This window comes from Mobula birostris, chromosome 6, assembly GCF_030028105.1.
Source record: "Mobula birostris isolate sMobBir1 chromosome 6, sMobBir1.hap1, whole genome shotgun sequence".
NCBI lineage: Eukaryota > Metazoa > Chordata > Chondrichthyes > Myliobatiformes > Myliobatidae > Mobula > Mobula birostris.
In genome coordinates, this window is record NC_092375.1 from 178940694 (window position 1) to 178963685 (window position 22992).

Here is a 22992-nt window from a genome sequence, read left to right on the forward strand (position 1 = left end):
CCCTTCGGCCCATCTAATCAGTGCTGAACCATTTAAGCAGCTTACTCCTATCAAGCTGCACCAAGACCATAGCCTTCCATACCCCTACCAACCATGTACCAATCCAAACTTCTCTTAAACATTGAAATCAAGCTGGCGTGCACCACGTCCACTGGCAGCTCGTTCCACAGTCCTACAACCCTCTGAGTGAAGAAATTTCCCTCATGTTCCCCTTAAACTTTTCACCTTTCGCTCTTAACCTATGACCTCTAGTTGTAGTCTGACACCACCTCAATGGAAAAAGCCTGCTTGCATTTACCCTATCTATACCCCTCATAATATTGTATCCCTCTATCAAATCTCTTCTCAATCTTCTACGTTCTAAGGAATAAGGTCCTAACCTAATCAATCTTTCCTTATAACTCAGGTCCTCCAAACCTGGAAACATACTTGTAAATTTTCTCTGTACTCCTTCAACTCTATTTACATCTTTCCTGTAGGTAGGTGACCAAAACTGCACACAATGCTCCATATTAGGCTTCACCAATGTCTTATACAATCTGAAAATAACATCCCATCTCCTGTACTCAATACTTTGATTTATGAAGGCCAATGTGCCAAAAGCTTTCTTTACAACCCTGTCTACCTGTGACACCACTTCCAAAGAATTATAGATGTGTATTCCCATATCCCTCTGTTCTACTGCATTCCTCTACTGTTCACTGGGTAAGACCTACGCTGGTTGGTCTTACCGAAATACAGCATCTCACACTAGTTTGCATGAAATTCCATCTGCTACTTTTCATTCCATTTCTCCAGCTGGTCTAGATGCCAGTGCAAGCCATGCTGGCCTTCCTCACCATCCACTACACCACCAATCTTGGCGTCATCCACAAATGTGCTGATCCTGTTAATCACATTATCATTCAGATTGTTGATGTAGATGGCAGCAACAGATCCAGCACTGATCCCTGTGGCTCTCCATTAGTCACAGGCCTCCAGTCAGAGAGGCAGCCATTTACTACCACTCTCTGGCTTCACCCACAAAGCCAATGTCTAATCCAATTTACTACCTCATCTTAAATGCCAAGTGACTGAACCACATAAGGTCTTTCTGACAAATATTATGGCTTAGTTGTGCATCAGTTTTTCAAGCATATGATTTCCTTTCAGGTTAGTCTGTTCTCACGTAGTTCCTTATATCCTTTTCTGCAACATTTTACCATTTTAATAACACGTCAAAAAGGTAAATCCAATGCAAAAGACAACTTATGCAAATACAAAAAGAAAGGAATAATAATAAATAAATAAGCAATAAATATCGAGTACATGACATGAAGAGTCCTTGAAAGTAGCTGTGGGAACATTTCAAAGGTGAGGCAAGTTCAAGATGTTTGAAGGATAGTAACTGTTCCTGAACCTGGTGGTGTGATTCCTAAGGCTCCTGTACCTTCTTCCTGATGACATCAGCAAGAAGAGAGCATGTCCTGGGTGATGAGGGTCCCTGATGAAGGATGCGGCTTTCCTGTGACAGCATTTCATGTAGATGTGCTCAATGGTGGGGAGGGCTTTACCTCGATGGACTGGACCATATCCACTACTTTTTATAGGATTTTCCATTCAAGGGCATTGGTGCTTCCTTCCATACCAGGTTGCAATGCAGCCAGTGAATATACCCTCCAATACAGATGTATAGAAGTTTCTCAAAGTTTTAGAGGTCATGCTGAATTGCTGCATACTTCCAAGATCTCCTAAGTAGTAGTTAGTCATGTGTATGGTTGAATAACAATTAAGCTAGAACTATTTCATGACTATTAAAAATTAAATCAAAGATTGCCTATGTTGATATTCAGCCTAAAGGTACTCCAGCTTATTGTAGCATTAGTCACGTTGAGAAAGTATGTGTGATTCTCAGCCTGTAATTCATTAAGTAATTTGTACCATGATAACACTTAATCCTTGAAATTACTTTCATTATCCCTGGGTTGGGAGGGGAAAAAATCAATCAGAATTCCCATTCCTGATTACTTTCTAGTGATTCTTCATATAAATTACCTTTATGGATCAATATAAATATTCGGCCAAATATTTCAAATTTCCAGGATCTTTGGTGTTTTGCTTTTCTTCTGCCTAAATAGACTGCTGACAATCAGATGACTATCTGGACAAGATGCCCAAGATGTTATGTATTGATGAACTATGCAAACTGATAGGCAATCTTGTTAGGATGGAAGAAAAATGAAAATATATCGTTGTAAATTTGAAAACTTGGGTTTCATCCATTGTAAATAATACATTGGAGCAGAATTAGGCCATTCGGCCCATCAAGTCTGCTCCACCATTTGATCACGGCTGATCCATTTTCCTATCAACTCCATTCTTCTCCCTACTGCCCACAACCTTTCACACCCTGGCATAAAAAGTCTATCAACCTCTGCTTTAAGTACACTCAGTGACCTTGCCTCCATAGTCACTTATGGCAACAAATTCCACAGGAATGAATCTGCAAATACAGCCAACATTTTTACACAATTGAGTTTATACTCAAATGTTAATTTTTTTGCATTCAGACTAATAGAGGACCTTTGAATATGTTCCCTTTCAGCTTTTAAGTATGGAGGCTACCTGGAATAAAGCAAGGTAGTTTAGAAGTGGGCTTTTTCGCCTCTCAAGCTCTCCCATCATTTGTAAGATATTTTCTGATTTGTGAATAAAATACTTACTTCTACTGTCATTTGCAACAATGTGTTCCAAACTTTTAGACATCTACGTTTCTTATTTTTACTCCTGAAAGCCCCAGTTCTAATTTTTATACTAGACTCCTCAATCAACAGAAATAATTGTATTTCTGTTAATATCATGAAAACTTACTGAAAATCAGCCTCTGACAGTCAAAATTCCAGGGGAAACAACACTTTACTTGTTTAATTGAATAAAATGCAAGCAATTTAATGCTTGGCCTCAGTTATTACTCCACCAGGTCTACACTGCACTCCCTCCAAAGTCATCTTATTTGCTCCCTATACACTAAACAGATAATGACCTGATCAAAATTTGTTGGCATCAAGTCCACAGCTGTCTATGCCATCCCAATTCAAGTACCAGTTAAAACCCCTCTTAAATACAGTGATTGTACCTGCTTCCATAACTTCTCTGGCTGTGCATTCCAGATATCAACTACTTCTTCCCTCAGAACTCCTTCCTCTTACTTTAAACCTGGATTGTCTTCTTTTTGATACCTCAACATGAGAAAAGCCTTCTGTCCATCTATGCTATGTCTCTCATAACCTAAGGTCACACCTCAGCCTCTTTCCCTGCAGGGAAAACAAGTCGAGTTTATCTAGTCTCTCTGCAAAACATATTCTCCAAATCCAATAGATTTTTATCTCTGTGCATTTATGGCATTTACTTTTGATTCTTCCTCGCAATTGTTTATGTTTCTGCTGCTTCTAGTACATACTTTGTCTTCTGACGTTGAAAGTAAATGACCTCAGGCTGTGAAAATTAATATACAGTATAATTAGTATACGATGTGACAATCAGAATACAAATTCTATTTTTCCAAGCTGTTAATTAATCTATTAATATCTTTGTAATTATTCCAATGCTTATTTTGTCCTCTGCTATGTAATTCTGACTGTCAATCTTCCATCCTTACTTTCCCTTGACACTTACATGAAGTTTACATCTATGTCATCTTGTCTATGCCAGCAAAAAATGAGCTATTCTTCCGAATTTACCTTCCCAGCACTTAAACTTTTACTTGAAGGTTAGGGCAATTGAGATGCTTATTTCAGCCACTAACTGCAGGTAATCATATTTCAGTTCAGCATTTGAAGCTGCAGTATTAGTACAGCTGGTCCAACTAAATTTCTGGTTGGGGACCCTCGCAAAGTGGATGATTGTGGAACTGCTATTAAACTATTCCTTCTATTTTATCACCCTTATGCTACTCCATAGCAGCATGATATAATGCCAGTTTCTGTCTGTACCCAGGCAACACTTATCTCCCCATCATCACCAATCTTGCTCTGTGCAAGAAGGGTCTCGGCCTGAAGTATCGACTATTTTATTCGTTTCCATAGATGCTGCCTGACCTGCCGAGTTCCTCCAGCATTTTGTGTGTGATGCTTTAGATTTCCAGCATCTGCAGACTTTCTCATGTTTATCATTTGCCTTGTCCTGTGCACTTTAGAATGCACCTCCAACAACGAATACTGATGAGCAGAAATTTCTTGCAACTACATTTTGGAATGTCTAAGGTGGTTGTCGTCAACTCTGCCGCCAGCTCCTCAGCAAATCTTGAAGCTGACAAGGTTATTCACAACACTGAGGTTCTGAGATGAACTTAGCCACAGGGAATATTGTGTCGTTGGTTCAAAGATTCCTTTTTTTTTCAAAGTATGCTTGTACAATACAACTCTGGTATTTGTCTTCTCCGGATATCCAGAAAGACCAAGGGAGTTGACATCAGCACCAACCCCCCCCCCCCCGGCACAAAAAAGAAAAATAACAAAACTTGCAGAACCCAAAAATCCCCACTCCCCTCCCCTGCAGAAAAAAACAACAATAACAATCCACAACCCCCTCACTCGAAGAAACAAAACAGTGAGTAGTATGTCAGAAGTCCAGTGCCACCATTTAAAGAAGAGCATAAAGATCCTTTCAATATTTTGCCAACACCACCTGTTTACTTTTAGTTTCAGATCTTATCCAAGCAAAGCAGAGGTTGTTTGACTGCAATAGTGTTTCATTTGTTCGTGACTCAAACACATGAAAGTTGAGATGCATATTTTTTCTTGTGATAAGGGAGATGTGGGTATCTGATGTGTATCCCTTGTCTAAATTTTCAGTGTGAACAATGAATGAGTAAATTCTGTTTTCAAAATTACCTTGGAAGCCTGTCCAAAATAATGTTTGAATGGCCATGGAATAAATAGCTGGAACTCCTACCTCAATGTGCAGGAGACTTAGTGAAATATTTGGTTGGATGTTGTTCTTCATGTACAGGAACATGGTCCAATATTTGTCTTCCATTAGATGGAATAAGCTTGGAATTGCATTTTAAGCAGCTCTACTGAGATTGAAATAAACATTACTGGAGGGTACTCAGGGAAAAAAAACAAAGAATTTTGAGCATTCTTACATAGGAGCAGATTTGGACAAAAAGAGGATGTATTTAATCTTAATGTCTTCATTGATTTAAAGTTTATCAGTTTGTGTGTATTATTGAGTACTGGCACAGAAGTTGGCCAATCAGATCATAGGATGAAGTCCGATCAAGGAAAAACAGTACTGAACTAACTGCTGAAGTCAGATGCATATGCTTCTATAAAGGTTTTATTTTTAAAGAGCTCTAAGTCACATTTTTTCTTGTAGAAGAATCAACAGGAGGAATTAATCGATGCAGAGTTTCAGAAAACTCACATCCCCAGTCCTTTAATATTGAAACAGGACGTGAACAATTGCCAATTCTCGGAACTGAACAAACATCTCTTCATGAAAGTGAGGGTCTGTTGTGTATCAATTTTAAATATCAAGAATATGTCAGAATTCTCAGATTTTTAAAAGTATTTGCTGCAACAAAATGCAGTTCTATATTTTCCCCAGTTAATTATTATTATAAAAATGTACTTGTCTCTTTTAACTGCACAGGATCTATTGGAAACTCACGAAGCTCCACACAAATGAATTCCTATTCTGATAGTGGTTACCAGGATACTGCCAGTTACTACAGTAGCCAGAATTTGATCAAGACTATCCCAAGAAGTCTACAGGAATCTGTTCACATTAGCACCAACAGTAATCACCTAACACGAAATTCTAGGCCAGAGGGACAGACAGTAGGCCAGGTACTATAGCTTTAAGCAAAGTAATGGCTTGTGTAAGATGATTTTTTCAATCTCATTGTTCTTGCTGGTATTTTTTAAAAGTGCAGATGCATTCATCTGAAAGGTTGTTGATTCCAGTTAACTGCAATCTGTGCTTCAAAAGTCCCAGACCCCAGAGTCTTTTGGTTGGGTTCTGCCACCTGAACTCTGCCTTTTGTTTACTGCATCCTAGAAATAACCTTACTGGTTATAATTTGTGAAGAAATGCAAAAGTAATCCGTGAATACTGTGTGAAATTGACATTCTGTTTGCAGTAGAGCAGAACTGAGAAAATTCTAAGTTCTTATTTTGTAATAATTTTCAATGATGTGTCATTGGGTGAAATTATAACTTAATATAGTAAAAATGCATTTTATACAAAAATAGATGTACAGATGCTAATATTCTATCATTGCTACATTAATGGACAAACTTTATGAAGTGGAAGAGCAACATTGAGAATTTTTTTGTGTCACTGTGTTTGACCATTTATATTTCATCTATAGAATTTGTGTCTGGCCAGATGTGCTTCCAGGCTGACATTAATGATGCTGTAGCTCTGTTTAGGAGAAGTAGCCCCATTTCCCTTTTGTTTTTAACCACTGTCCCATGAAATGATATGCCATCTCCAGTAGGTGTCTCGCAACTATAAGGACAATGGGTCCGGGAATCTTGCCAAGTTGAGATTCATCCTAGCATTGTTCCTATAAGCTGCACTGTATTTGTTTTTATTATTTAACTGTTTAAAATTTGTGTTGTATTTTTAATTACAACAGGCATATTTCCCTGACTTGTAGTGGTAGATACATGAAACTTAATGTTGTGCATGTAATTATTACAATGCCTTCATGGGCTATTTATTTACTTATTTGATACAGCGCATGATAGGCCCTTCCAGCACTTCCAGCCACGCCGCCCAGTAATCCCCGAATTTAATCCTAGCCTAATGATGGGACAATTTACAATGATCTATGAACCAGTATGTCTTTGGACTCTAGGAGCAAAACATAGCACCTGGAGAATATCCACACGGTCACGGGGTGAATGTGCAAACTCCTTAGAGGCAGCAGCAGGAACTGAACCCAGGTTGCCTGCACTATAAAGCATTGTGCTAACCACTACATTACTGGCATCTTACTAGTGTCAATTTACTAATTTGATGGATTAAAAAAACTGATGAATTTTCCTCATGATAACTTCCCACTCTTGATCCATTGCCTTGATCGTTTTAGGGAAAATAGAGTCAGCATTCAAAGTTTGAGCAAAGTGGTACGTGCTGATTTTTATGAGGACACATATAATGTTACCATAGTACAAGTAGCTAATACATTTTTGCTACTTGATTTTTCATTTGTACATGGAGTTGGGATGCAAAAGTGTCTTTGCCAATCCCATAGTTACTATTTTTTCAGTGTAATGTCTGTACCTAATTCTATTCAATTTAAATTTTTAATCCAATTTTTCCAAAACTCCTGTCATGTGAAGATGCACAAGGGAAGGATGAGGATTGTAATGAAGTAGAATTTTTTGTGTGCTGAAACAGTCTAATTCTGATCAGCTGTATTGCATATGCTTCTGTCTGTGCTTGTTCAGAAGGTTTAATTATTTGATATCATCTTTTTCAAACAGGGTCCAATGAATGCTGCTGTTGCCACAAGTAGGGCAATGAGGAGAGTTAGCTCAGTTCCATCTAGAACACAATCACCATCTTATGGTACAGGCATGTCACCATCTAGGGGGTCTCTTAGAACATCACTAGGAAGTGCTTATGGCTCACCAGCATTAACTGAACCTCGTTCCAACAATTCTACTGTGTATTTGTCCTCGACTTTGCCTGCTCAGAGAGCGGGCTCGCCACGTACTGCACAGAGATCGACGTCACCAGCTACAATCAGACGAATTGGTTCAGTTACAAGGCAGCTCACTAGTTCCAGCAGGGCGACGTCTCCATATCAGACTTTGGGCTCTTCCTTGAGAATGGGATCGCCCCTCGCCTTAACAACTGTACAGACAAGAGTAAACTCTTCACCCCAGGCTCAAACTGGATCATCATCTCCAGCAAGGTCCACAATGACTGCTGTCCCTCAACGTATGGTAACACCACTACAAAGATCTCACGCCATTGATGGTGATTTTTATTGTCTCCAGTCGCCAGAAATCTATGAGAGGATGGTTCCAACACGACCAGACAGCCTTGCAGGTCTGTTTTTGTGAAAGAAAACACAAATGCAAAATTCACCAATGATGTGTAACTTGAAGTAGCTCTTCAGGCATTTTTCTTTGGTAGAAACTGTGGAATATTTATTCAAAGGCAAACAATTCCAGCTGTCCTGGCTGTACCAGCTAGATTTTTCACTCACATCTCCCTATGGCTATACTAACTTGGACCAGATGCAGAGCTTGTGTTCAAATTATTCTCAATTCTGAAGGGTGCAAAGTTCAAAAGTTCTAAGTAAACTTATTATCAAAATACACATGTATTACCGTATACCACCTTGAGATTCATTTTCTTGCAGGCATTTACAGGAAAAAAGAAGTACAATAGAATTTTATGAGAAACTGTAAATGAACAGACAAACACTGACAAATACCAGTGGCACAACAAAAGAAACTGTGCAAGTAAACCAAATACTGAGAACGTGAGTGGTAAATAGTCCTTGAAAGTGAGTCTGTGAGTAGTAGAATCAGTTTAGAGTAGCGGTGAATGTAGTTATCCACTCTGGTTCCGGAAACTAGTGGTTATAGAGTAGTAACTGTTCTTGAACATGGTATATGGGACCTAAGGCTTCTATACCTTCTATCCAATGGTAGCACAATGGGTGCTCTATATAAATACTAAATGGTGTGGAGGGCTTTGCCTGTTGTGATCAAGGCCACCAGTACAACACTAATGAATCTCCATCCTTGAAATATCCCTGAAGATCTTAATAGTTAACCAAATTTAACCTCCAGCTGTGCAGCTGTCAAGGCTGCAATAAATTTTTGATCATTTTTGTAAAAAAGTGAAGTAGCCATTTTAAAATGTTATCTAAAAAAAGAAATACCTCAGAACTCCTTTAATTAATTAAAAATCTTTTTGGTGAACCGAAATAAATGTACCCTTAAAGCTGCTGCCCTGCAGTCATTACTGAAATCAGTAGGTTTCTGATTAAACTATCTGCAGTTTGTCCTTCTCATTATCTCCTTCTCCAAGATAAACATCACGATAAGCTGGAGTTCCACCACTCTGAGCTGTTAATCAGTGAGTTTGAAACTTGCATAATTGGTGGAAGTCCTGGACTAATTGTCAGTTAAGGCAGAACTGTCAGCATTTATCAACAAGATTTGGGAACTAAGTTCAATCAGTATGAAACTCTCTATTAAATTAGCAGCATTCCAATAAACATTCTAAGTTGCATTTCAGCAAAATACCATTACTTCCATTAAAATGATACCATACAAAAAATTAAATCTTTATGAAATGACACCAAATCGCTTGTCTTCACTTTTTTTCTTGTTCCCAGTTAAAGTAAGTAATCTCCCTTTTTTACGTGATTTTTATGGGGTGGGGGAGAAAAGTAATAGAGGCAAAAAGAAAAATTGGCTCTTCAAGAGTTCTTAATCTTTTTAACACCTCAGTTGCCTTTGCAATAGGGTTATTGGAGGATAGGGACACAGCACACACAAAATGCTGGAGGAACTCAACAGGCCAGGCAGCATCTCTGGAAAAGAGTACAGCTGATGTTTTGGACTGAGACCCTTCAGCAGAACCGTTTGCACTCTACTTATTAAACATTCTGAGCCTTTTCTAACACTCATTATAATGAGCTTGTTCTTTTCAGTTGGGAGTTGTCTGTTCATATTCAATTTCAACTGTCTTCCTACAGTCTTCATCTTAGTATAATTCTTTTAAAAATATTTTTATTCTCAGTTGCTTTCAGAAGTAGCAACTTGAAGAAATACTAAAGTGTGGGACTATCCTAAGCCTTCATTTCAACATGGTTTGTACAGAAATGAGAACGTTGAATTGACACATTATCTGAAACTGTTCCTGAATGTTTCCCTTTTGCATTCATAGCCTTGCCTAATCATATTACAAGGAATAAGCAATTTCTATAGAATACAGTTGTCATTTCTGATTAATCATAAAATTAATTCATCATTCTGATTATACTGGAGTATAACTCAATTTTTTTACCTATCCTCTCTTGAAAATATTTTAATTTGGTAAATATGAAAGACTGGGTCAAAGGAAAATTCAAACATACTGAAGATTTCAAAAGATAAGCCTCCAGAATAATACCAAGCAAAGATAAGAGAAATTAGAAAGGGATAATAGATAAAGGAGTTTATTTTAAATACAATTGTACTGCATAATGAAGCAAGGAAGAGAAATGAATTCCAAAGTCATACTCCAAATGAAAGAAACCGTTTGTTTTATGCTGATTCACATCCAGTCAAGCTCTTCCAATGTTTTAAAATTAGTAAAATATGTCATTATCTTATAATTAAATCTAACACTTTGTAAATAGGATCATAAGAACATAAGATATAGGAACAGGAGTAGGCCATCTGGCCCTTCGAGCCTGCTTTGCCGTTCAATAAGATCATGGCTAATCTGGCCATGGACTCATCTCCACCTACCTGCCTTTTCCCAATAACCCTTAATTCCCCTACTATGTAAAAATCTATCCAACCTTGTCTTAAATCTATTTACTGAGGTAGCCTGCATTGCTTCATTGGGCAGAGAATTCCACAGATTCATCATCTCTGTGAAAAGCAGTTCCTCCTCATCTCTGTCCTAAATCTACTCCCCCGAATCTTGAGGCTATGTCCCTTAGTTCTAGTCTCACCTACCAGTGGAGACCACTTTCCTGCCTCTATCTTATCTATCCCTTTCATAATTTTATGTATTTCTATAAGATCTCTCATTCCTGAATTCCAGCGAGTACAGTCCCAGGCGACTCAATCTTTCCTCATGGTCTAACCCCCTCATCTCTGGAATCAACCTGGTGAACTTCCTCTGCAACACCTCCAAAGCCAATATATAATTCCTCAAGTAAGGAGACCAGAACTGCACACAATACTCCAGGTACGGCCTCACCAGTGCCCTGTACAGTTGCAGTATAACCTCCCTGCTCTTAAATTCAATCCCTCTAGCGATGAAAGCCAACATTCCATTTGCCTTCTTGATAGCCTGCTGTGCCTGCAAACCAACCTTTTGTGATTCATGCACAAGCACTCCCAAGTCCCTCTGCACAGCAGCATGCTGCAATTTTTTACCATTTAAATAATAATCTGCTCTTTCATTTTTCCTTTCAAATAAAATTTTTACAGCATCACCTTGTTTATACAATTTCTGCAACTACAAACGTTTGTATTAACAAGGTCAAAGAACTCCCACTTTTGTTATGGCTTTCTTAAAACAAAGCAGGTGGACAGACAACTTTCTGATCCTGCTCGTGCTGCTCTATCACTCACTAAGTTTGTGACTGTTCCTTTATCTCACTCTTCACTAGCTGCTCCCACCACCCTCAAATCCCTTAGTGTCCAAATGTCTATCAGTTTGGAGTAATAAAAATAAATGTACACAACCCTCCAGGTTTCATTTTGTATTTCCATTAGGAATACAACTTTCATTTTGTATTTCCTCACCTAATTCTTCCAATGACATTTATCACTTACTGAGTTAAAGCTGAACAGCAAGCTTCTGTCCACCTCAAGCCTGTTGTTAAGTTTCACAAATAAGAAGTCCGAATATAGACCATCAATCTATTATCCTACCAGAAATAGGCATTTTTTAAATATGTTTGCCTCTGCCCCTTTTAATTTAGTTTTGTTCACCAGCTCTATTGATGTTTCTTTGAGAGAGTTTTTAAAAGTGAGTTGTGAGCTGAGTTGCTGCAAGTTTGGAATCAAGATCTATATGTACTTAAAGCACAATACTTCCGAAATAACCACAAGAAATTCTGCAGATGCTGGAGATCCAAATCAACATATATAAAATGGTGGAGGAACTCAGCACAGCACCCTTGGAAATGAATAAATAGTTGATATTTCGAACTGAGACTGTGCTTCAGGACAGACAATACTTCAGTCAGTTCACTGATTATCATGGCCAAATGCTGCTTTAAAACCCATAAATTGTTTCAGCCTTATTAACTAAAGGCATAATATTGCATAATTAATATTGATTAATTTGTTTCCGAATTTCCCTACCATCAACATTATTGAATCGAATTGATTTTATTGCTTATATCCTTCTTATACAGGAGGAGTAAAAATCTTTAGGTTTCGTCTCCGTCTAAATGCTTAATGTGCAATTTATAGTAATTTACAATACTATGTACAACAGGAGAGTCAATATAACATAGAAATACAACTGTATCAGCATGAATTGATCAGTCTGATGGCCTGGTGGAAGGAGCTGTCCCAGAGCCTGTTGCTCCTGGCTTTTATGCTGCGGTACCGTTTCCTAGATGGTAGCAGCTGGAACAGTTTGTGTTTGGGGTGACTCGAGTCCCCAATGATCCTTCGGGCCCTTTTTACATACCTGTATTTGTAATAGTGGGAAGTTTTACATCTACAGATGCACTGGGCTGTCCACACCACTCTCTGCAGAGCCCTGTGATTGAGGGAAGTACAGTTCCCATACCAGGCAGTGATGCAGCCAGTCAAGATGCTTTCAGTTGTTCCCCTGTAGAAAGTTCTTAGGATCTGGAGGCCCATACCAAACTTCTTCAACCGTCGGAGGTGAAAGAGGCGCTATTGTGCCTTTTTCACCACACAGCCGGTATGCGTAGATCACGTAAGATGAATGAAGGATATTGTCACTAAGCTAACCTATCTTCTCTTTAACAAAAGCTATAACATTGTAAATGCACAACTCTCTGAATCAGTTATTGTGAACCTTATTGATTGAAAGCCCCATTTGTTCACACTTAGTAAAAACAAATGCACTCCTTCTCAAAAAACACACAATCACACAAATAAATATGAGTGATGTCATGGGCTGCACCTTGTGAAAAGTTGAAACAGTTCTGGAAATCCCACAGCCCGTAAATTGGGACAGATTAGCACGCAAGGTTCCCGCTAACTTTTGTTTCTAGCTGCACGGACCAACCATTACTCTGAGCAGGAAATGTTCACATGGCCTGAAAACTGCACAGCATTTTAATTGTGTTGTTTTGTAATATGCAAAATATGAATATTTAGAATGAAAATTGGGGGGGAAATCACATGCTTTTGATTTTAGTTATTAATTGAAAGGGTACAATGAAGTACAATTCAACAAAGAAATCTTTCATGGTTTGTAGACTTTTTCTCACTGCGTCCAATTCCAGCTGCGCAGAAACAAGGCTACATGCACGGGAACATTTCAGTTACTGCACAGCCGCACACCCGTGCAACTTAGAGGGACTAGTGATAGTATGCCAAGTATTTTTTGTGAACATTATCCCAATATTATAGACCATCTAGTCGGAGTGTAATCTTGTTCAGCAAGATTATACTTCCACATAATATGATGGAGGTTTTTCTTCATTTAAGGATGGGACTTAGTCTCCACAAAGACTCTGTGGTGGTCACTCCTACCATTATTAGCATACTCAAATGCAATTCCACAGTAAGTTTGTTGTGGTCAGAGTCAAATAGGTTTATTTTTTCTGCTAGTTTGTTCACTAAGTACCACCAATCCAAATTGCAGCTAAATCCTTTAGGATACTGTTTCGGCATAGAAAGGGCCCACGAAAGGACCTTTCATAAGGTCCCACATAGGACATTAGTGGGCAAAATTAGAGCACATGGTATTGGGGATAGGGTATTGACATGGAGAGAAAATTGGCTGGCAGATAAGAAACAAAGAGTAGGGATTAACGGGTCCCTTTCAGAATGGCAGGCAGTGACTGGTGGGGTACCACAAGGCTCGGTGCTGAAACCACAGCTATTTGCAATGTACTTCAATGATTTAGATGAAGGGATTAAAAGTAACATTAGCAAATTTGCAGATGACACAAAGCTGGGTGGCAGTGTGAAATCTGCGGAGGATGTTGTGATAATGCAGGATGACTTGGACAGGTTGGGTGAGTGGTCAGATGCAGTTTAATGTGGATAAGTGTGAGGTTATCCACTTTGGTGGCAAGAACAGGAAGACTGATTACTTTATGAATGGTGTCAAGTTAGGAAAAGGGGAAGTACAAGAAGATCTAGGTGTCCTTGTTCATCAGTCACTGAAAGCAAGCATGCAGGTACAGCAGGCAGTGATGAAAGCAAGCATGCAGGTACAGCAGTCAGTGAAGAAAGCTAATGGCATATTGGCTTTCATAACAAGCGGAGTTGAGTATAGGAGCAAAGAGGTCCTTCTGCAGTTGTTCAGGGCCCTGGTGAGACCATACCTGGAGTATTGTATACAGTTTTGGTCTCCAAATTTGAGGAAGGACATTCTTGCTATTGAGGGAGTGCAGCGTAGGTTCGCGAGATTAATTCCCGGGATGGCGGGGCTGTCATATGTTGAAAGATTGGAGCGACTGGGCTTGTATACACTGGAATTTAGAAGGATGAGAGGGAATCTGATTGAAATATATAAGATTATTAAGGGATTGGACAAGCTAGAGGCAGGAAACATGTTCCTGACGTTGGGAGAGTCCAGAACCAGAGGCCACAGTTTGAGAATAAGGGGTAGACCATTTAGAATGGAATTGAGGAAAAACTTTTTCACCCATAGAGTAGTGGATCTGTGGAATGCTCTGCCTCAGAAGGCAGTGGAGGTCAATTCGCTGGATGCTTTCAAGAAAGAGTTAGATAGAGCTCTTAATGATAGCGGAGTCAAGGGATATGGGGAGAAGGCAGGAACGGGGTACTGATTGTGGATGAGCAGCCATGATCACAGTGAATGGCGGTGCTGGTTTGAAGGGCCGAATGGCCTACTCCTGCACCTATTGTCTATTGTCTGTTGAAACTCAAATGGTAAAAGCCAACTGCATGCTACATAGAAATCTCTTAAACACTCTCTAAAGCCTCTGTTTATTTTTGTCTTGTTTCTTTCCTCGTAATTTCAACACTGCTGTTGGCCTCAGTACTTATTCTACATTCTCCTGAATTCCATGTTTTTGGTGACAGGAAACTAGCTGGAGGACAGCGAATTCTGGATTCTTCCTGAGATTCATGATCACATGTCCTTAGAGTAAAGTTCATTGTATGAAGTAGAACAGTTAACAATGATGCATCAAATGAACTTATTTGTTATGAATTATTTTAAAAAGCTATTAATGGAATACACACAAAATGGCTGGAGGAACTCAACAGGCCAGGCAGCATCTAGGGTCCCGATGAAGGGTCCCAGCCTGAAACATCGACTCTTTACTCTTTTTCATAGTTGCTGCCAGGCCTTCTGTGTTCCTCCAGCATTTTGTGTGTATTGCTTTGATTTAAGGCTTAGCTATTAATGGATAGTTTATATTCTTTGTACTATTTTTGTTTCTTTTTACGACATAAGAGTACTGATCAGTGTGAGAATTAGAACATGGTTGATCATCTGTGTATACCAAATGAAATCTATTTGAATCAGTCATCTCTGGCTTCTGTTGTTTTTCAGGATTGCGCAGTTCATATGCCAGTCAACATAGTCAATTGGGAAATGAATTTCGTCCTTCCATGTCACCTGATTTACATATTACTCCCATCTATGAAGGAAGAACACTTCAAAGCCCAGTTTTTTGCAGTCCCACTCATGCAGGTGTGGAGCTTCATCACGGCACTCAAACAGCAGTATTCCGTACAGGCTCAGGTAAATGATTTTTCTTCTTCCTGAGACCACATCGAAGAAAACAATTTTAATCTAGGGAGCAAGCTGTTCGAAAATATGTTTACTGGGAAGTGGTAGCAAACTATGGAATGGTGGAGCAGGTTAGCAAAGGCCAGTTACCCTATTCCTGCATCCATTTTCTTCTGTTTTATTTTTGGGTGTATTAAAACATCTTCTGGCAGTTAAAATCATCAAATTAGTGCCAAAATTATCTATTTAACAGAGGCTATTAAAGTGCAACTTTCATTACTCAACCTCCAAGAGGACCTCAACCTTGTCATAGGGTTTGGAGGCTTACATATTACAATGACCCAGCGAGTGATGTGGTTGGAGCCAGCGCTTTGTGCTTTTATTCTTCCCATGCCAAACAGGTTGAAGAGTAGAGGCCAGACTAAGAGTGGTCCACCCATCCTCCAGGTTTGGGGGTTCACCTCAGGGCTAACAACCCTGACTGGTTAAAAAAAGATGTTATGGAATCAGCAATGAAGGTGGAGGACCAGCGGCCTAACAGACAATAAGTAAATAAGTTCACTACTCAAGTACGAAGTTATTTTTTCCCAGTTTGAACTCCTTTGTCAGGAGGAATAATTTACCTTTATACAGTAAGTGTTTTGTTGAACTGAATAAATATTTACATTGTAATTGAACACTTTCACTGTAACACTGGGAACCTCATTTCCGTTCCAGTGCCCCGAAGAAACAAACATTGCACCCCCACCAGAAGCATTGAATAGTCAGTTGAATATTAAAACAAGTAATAATATTACTTGGTGGCTAAGTCTTTCCTGTAGTTTAAAGGTTTGTTTTCTGGTGCATAAACATATAATTATCAGTCCGTGATATTAAGGAGCTGTTGTTGCAAATGTACTGTTCTCCTTTGGTAAACGTAGGGTGGAATTTTATTCCTCAGCTTTGTCAGTCTTTGGTCTTACCAAACTTTGTGATTCCAGCCTTTGGCGAAATGCTGCTTATTCAGTTATTCTGATATCTGATCATTTTGAAGAATTGTTTTGCCCACACATCCCCATGAGAATATCCTCCCAATCTTGTGATGTACTTACACAAGAAAGTCTGCAGATGCTGGAAATCCAAAGCAACACGCACAAAATGCTGGAGGAACTCAGCAGGCCAGGCAGCATCTATGGAAATGAATAAATAGTCAACATTTCAAGCCTTCTTTAGGGGACCTCTTACCTTATCCCCCTTTTTGATTTTGGTGCAGCTTTTAATACTGAAGACTGACACAGAATGAAACATCAGGCGCTAACTTTTGAAGAACAATGTCCTGTCATCCACAATTAGGCATTTTTAGGAGACTATGCAGTGACTTTGACACCAATACTTGTGTAGTGATCTAACAACTGAGGAACTGGATTGGCACTACATAAACTCATTTAACAAACAAAATAAGGTGCCATGGTGTTGTGTTAGTCAGCACCACACTATTACAGTTCAGAGCTTCAGAGTTCGGTATTCAATCCCGGCGTTCTCTGTAAGGAGTCTCTGTATGTCTTCCATGTGGAATAAGTGGGTTTTCTCCAGGTCTTCTGGTTTCCTCCCACAGTCCAAAGACCTACCAGGTAGGTTAATTTGTCATTGTAAATTGTCCAGTGTTTAGTTTAGGATTAAATCAGGGTGGTTAGGGCATTGCTGGCCAGTGCTGCTTGAAGTGCTGCACTTTATCTCTGAATTAAATAATAAATAAATAAATACATACATACATACATACATACCTTTTGCTCTTGCAAAAGCAAATTCCATCCTTGGGGCCTGGCTAAGTTTAAACCTAATTTCCACATGTGAAATCTCATTCAGCTTTTCTTGGTTAATTCATTTGGCCGGAGGTACCATTGAATAGTGGTTATATTACTGAATTAGAAGCGCATTTGATTAATCTGTGGAATGTATTTTCTTTAATTTGGAATTTAGAAGTGTTTGTAGCAGTGAACCTCTAGAAGTTAGTTTATTCATCAGGCACAATTAATTTACTAGTGACCTTTGGGATAAGAAACCTGCCCTTAACTATTCAGGCTTATGCATGCAGTTCCAGTCACTTGCTGAAAACGAAAGGGATTCCGGAATTTGGAAAAGAAAACAGAACTCTGGAAGAAATCTGCTGGTCATGCTGCGTCTGGGGAGACAAAGAGGGATATGTTGATGTTCCAAATGGTTCCATTTATTATCAGAGAATGTATACAGTATACAACTTGAAATACCTGTCTTCACAGACATCCGCGAAAAACAGAAGAACCCCAAAAAAAACGACAGAAAAATGTTAGAACTCAAAATCCTCCTCTCCCTCCTCCCCCGTGCAAGCAGCAGCAAACATCAATGTATCAACATCCCCCCCCCACTGCCCCTTTCAGCAAAAAGCATCTGTGCCCCCCACCCACCAAGCAACAGCAAAGCACCCAAGTGAGAGACCATGATCTGCAGTCAACAAAAACTGTTGTTTACCTGACAGTTCAAAATGCTGCAAGCTCTCTTTTTCTCTCTCTCTCTCTCTCTCTCACTAACAAGGGACAGAGAGATATCGCCCATTTTCACAGTGAAAGGGGAGACCACAGTCGTTGTTACAATATTATAATCTGCCGTGTCATTTTTCCGTACATCCGCCGCAGCAAAATTGTGACGTTCCATCTCTTGCGACGCCTCAGTCAACAACACTGGTCTGGAATTGGTCGTCCACAGGGCCTCACAGTGCTGCACCCCCGATGCACTATCTTCCAAGCTGTGCCTGGAGAATGTCGGAAAACAGTCAGCCATCGAGCTCCAGGAAAGGGAACTCATCCGCTGTAATTGACACTTGTAGGTCAGAACCTCGATAGAACCCTAACCGCCTTAAAAAGGAAAAAAGAGAGACATTTAAAGAGAGGAATTTAAGCTGTTTCCGCAGATGAGCTCGAAGAGGCAGCCACTTGGTGCCACGTTAACTCCACCCACCATTTTGGATTGAGGTCTGATGTCGGGTCTCAATCCCAAACACCAATATACAGTTCTGGTCTCCAGAGAAACTTTTTGATACAGGCACACCTCAAGGGTATGTGCTCAGCCCACTGCTCTACTCTTTCGACACTCTTTGACTTTGTGGCTAGGCACAGCTCCACCGCCATCTGTAAATTCGCCAATGACACAATTTATTGTTGGCAGATTCTCAGATGGTGACAAGGAGGACTGCAAGAGTGAGACTTATCAGCTGGTTGAGTGGTGTAACAACAACAACCTTGCACTCAGTGTCATTAAGACCAAGGAATTGATTGTGGGCTTCAAGAAGGAGAAGTTGGGAGAATGCACACCAGTATTCATTGAGGTGTCAGCAGTAGAAAGAATGAGCAGATCCTAGATCCTGGATATCAGCATTTCAGAGGATCTATTTTGGGCCCAACATATTGATGTAATCACAAAGAAGGTAAGCCAGCAAATACATTTCATCAGGAGTTTGAGGAGATTTTGTATATCACCAAAGACAAGCAAATTTCTAATGTGAAGAGCATTCTGACTGGTTGCATCACTACCTGGTCTGGAGGCTCCAATGCACAGAATCAAAAAAGCTGTAGCCTCAGCCAGCTTCATCATGAGAACAAGGCCTCCTCTCCACAAGGACATCTTCAAAAGGCAGTTCCTCAAGAAGGCGGCATCCATCATTAAGAACCTTCACAATCCAGCACATGCCCTCTTCTTATTACTACCATCAGGGAAGAGGTTCAGGAGCCTAAAGATGCACACTCAAAGTTTTAGGAATAACTTCTTCCCCACTGCCATGAGATTTATGAACAGTCCATGAACCCATTAATACTACCTCACTCTTTTGCTCATTTTGCACTATTTATTTTTTTAATATATATTTTTATTGTAAATTATGGTAATTTTTTAGGTATTACACTGTACTGCTGCTGCAAAACAACAAATTTTTGCTATATATGTCAGTTAAGTGTATCTGCTGAGATCTTGCAATGCTATGTTTTTAGGTCTAATCTCTGGCAAACTGGCTGTAAAATGGCAGGCAATGTCTCTTACCATCTTCTCAGGTTATCTGTGGGTGCACCAAAGTGACAACGTTGCCAGCAGACCTTATATTCCAAGAATAATTTTTAAAGTTGCATTTTTGATTTGACAACTTCAAATAAATTGAAGCGCTGAACATTCTTAAATAACAAACATGAGAAATTCTACAGATGCTGGAAATACGAAACAACACACACACGATGCTGGAGGAACTCAGCAGGTCAGGCAGCATCTATGGAAATGAATTCCATAGATCAGGAAATCACCTCCCTAGCTGCTGCCTGACCTGCTGAGTTCCTGCAATATTTTGTGTGTGTTGCTTTACCTTCTTAAGTAAGTTGACTCGAAGTGAAATCTGTGAACATCTTGCAATTGGAGAAGTTGATCGCTTTTGAAGAAATTAGCTAAGGTTCATGCTTTTAGTTAAAGTGATGTATATTTTTAACATAAACTGGTGCAATATTGTTCAGGAAAAATTACAGGCAAATACATAGGTATTTGTCTGGAATTGTATTCAGGGAATAATTGTGATACCCAAGAATAAACTGCTACATTGAGTTCATATGTTGGGCAGCAGAATTTATTTAATAACAAAGTCAAATAACTGGTAAGTAAACGGTTAAGACTTAATGTATTTTAAGTGTGCATTTCACTAATAGTGTTCAGACCAGTATGACGTTAAACAAGGGATTTAAAGGAGATAAATGGAAGGTATTTTCATTAATAACATTTATTCCATTTTGTAATTCAGCAACAGAAATAGTTGGATTCAATTTGCATTTGAATTTAAAGACCTTGGATAATGTAGAGCAACTTTGTGAGTGCTTCATATATATTTTTATTCATGAAATATAAATATCTCTGTATAGATTTCTATATACAGGAAAAAGTTTATGAAATGTTATTTCTTACCATTTTTAAGTTAATATAATCCTTGTAAAATGGCCATACTTTTAATCTGGTTCTAATCACTTCATTCAGACAGTAGCTAATTCCTGCTTTGTAGAAGATGAGTTTAAAGATGTTGATTTAAGAGCAAATGTTCAAAAGTGTTTAAATAGTCTCAATAGTTTAATATTTTTTTCCCTATCTATAGGTATCGGAAACCTGCAACGATCAGCCAGTCAGCGTAGCACAATGACTTACCAAAGAAGCAACTTTGCTCTAAGTTCAATGGGTAATTATGGTGATCCATACAGAGCAGTTCCATACCGGCCATCTGAATCTAATTATTCTAGACTTCATTATAACATTCCAGCTGATGAAACGACGACAAGATCCCCATCAATTGACAGCATACAGAAGGATCCAAGGCACGTGTAACTGGGCTTGAAGTGTTGAATTACATATGGGACATTGTATAGCTTAACTGCTCCAGCTACATTTTTGTTGGATTTGTTGATTTATAGTAAGCAGCTTGTTCGTTATGCGCCATGTCGTATAACGGAGGAGATCATGGTCTTTCCATGACCATGATAGTTCTTGGCAAGTGTTTCATCAGAAGTGGTTTGACTTTGCCTTCTTCTGGTCAGTGTCTTTACAAGATGGGTGACCTTAGCGATTATCAGTACTCTTCAGAGATTGTTTGTCTAGCATTAGTTGTCACATAACCAGGACTTGTGATATGCACCAGCTGCTCATATGGCCATCCACCACCTGCTCCCGTGGCTTCACGTGACCCTGATCGGGGCCTAAGCAGGGGCTACACCTTCCCAAGGATGACCTGCAGGCTAGCTGAGGGAAGGAGCGCCTTATGCCTACTTTTGTAGAGACATCCTGCCAACCTATAATAAGCAGTAGTTACTGAATCAGAAATTCTGGTAACTGCAGATACCCTTGCCTTCCCCTGAATCTAATACAAGCTTGAGTCATTGCACATATCACAGGATAATTAGAAAGGAGAAAACCACTTAGGTGTATCAATCTAATCAGAGCAAGAAACAGCACTAATATTTTCCACTATAATGGAAAAGGGTGTAAATGGAATCACATAGGTGTAGTGCTTTGCAGGCATCTCCAGAGTAACCTGTAGAATTTATTAAACTTGATAAGAGAAAGGTATCTACAAACAATGGTTATTATTTTTTAAATATTAAGGCAAATGTAAAGAAGAAGAAAAAAAGCCTATTACATTTTTGAACTTAGAATACCATGAATTTTTATACATGAACTAAGATATATGAATCAAAGTTGCAGAGATAAGCTTCAATGCCCATGAAGATAATCTGTGCATGTAAGCACTATTTGCCTTGAAGAACAAGGTCGTTATTTAAAAACTGCAGATTCAGTTATCCTCTGATCAAAAACAAAATGTCATTTTTAAAAAAAGATTGTAATAGATTGCTGACATTGGAGAGGGTCAAAAGGAAGTTCACAAATGTGATTCAGAATGGAATTCAGAAAAATGAGAGGGTAGCCTGTTGAAACCTATCGAATGTTGAAAGGCCTCAATAGGGTGGATGTGGGAAGGATATTTTTTATGGTGAGGGACTCTTAAGACCAGAGGACACAGCCTCAGAATAGAAGGACGTTCATTTAGAACGGAGGTGAGGAAGAATTTCTTTGGTCAGATGGTGGTGAATCTGTGGAATTCGTTGCCATAGGCAGCTGTGGAGGCCAAGTCTTTGGGTATATTTAAGGCAGAGATAAAAGATTCTTGATTAGTCAGGGCATAAAGGAATACAGGGAGAAGGCAGAAGATAGGGGCTGAGAGGGAAATGGATCAGCCATGATGAAATGGTGGAGCAGACTCGATGGGCCAAATGGCCTAATTCTGCTCCAATGACTTATGCTCTTGAGCTCTGAGTATGGGAAGGCTGGGAAGAACTTTGTAGAACAAAGTGTTTAGAGTTAAATTTTATGTGTTCTAAATTAATTTGTCAAACTTGTAAAAAAGATGCTTAAGGAAGAAACTTGCTCATGTTTATGACTTCATTTCTTTTTAAATCAGGGAGTTTGCTTGGCGTGACCCAGAGTTACCGGAAGTGATTCATATGCTCCAACACCAGTTTCCTTCAGTTCAAGCTAATGCAGCAGCTTATTTACAGCACCTCTGTTTTGGAGATAACAAAGTGAAAACAGAGGTATGACTCAAATATAAAGAACTTTTATTTTCTTTCTCAGGAGAGGTATAAAATAACATAGTACAAAAACAAAATAAGATTTAGGACATTACATAATTTTTGATGCTCGTGCAATGAAGTCTAGTCACCTACAGATGTTTGTTTATGTTTTTAAGACAAGAACTTCCTCATTAATGATAGTTCCTAAATTTAATTAAGAAGAATTCTATAACATGTGCCTTTCTCTCTTGGCTTCTCTTCACAGTGATGATTTTCTCGATCTGAAAACTGCTGT

General features: G+C 39.1%; 1 protein-coding gene across 1 annotated transcript in view; it reads left to right on the top strand.

Moving 5' to 3' along the window:
* Positions 1 to 22992, top strand: part of pkp4 (plakophilin 4) — a 181391-nt gene that overhangs the window by 89727 nt on the left and 68672 nt on the right. The window contains exons 6-11 of the mRNA XM_072262006.1: positions 5359 to 5484; positions 5635 to 5831; positions 7479 to 8049; positions 15421 to 15612; positions 20732 to 20948; positions 22586 to 22718. Coding sequence (XP_072118107.1) covers positions 5359 to 5484; positions 5635 to 5831; positions 7479 to 8049; positions 15421 to 15612; positions 20732 to 20948; positions 22586 to 22718 — 1436 coding nt within the window. The remainder of the gene's footprint in view (positions 1 to 5358; positions 5485 to 5634; positions 5832 to 7478; positions 8050 to 15420; positions 15613 to 20731; positions 20949 to 22585; positions 22719 to 22992) is intronic.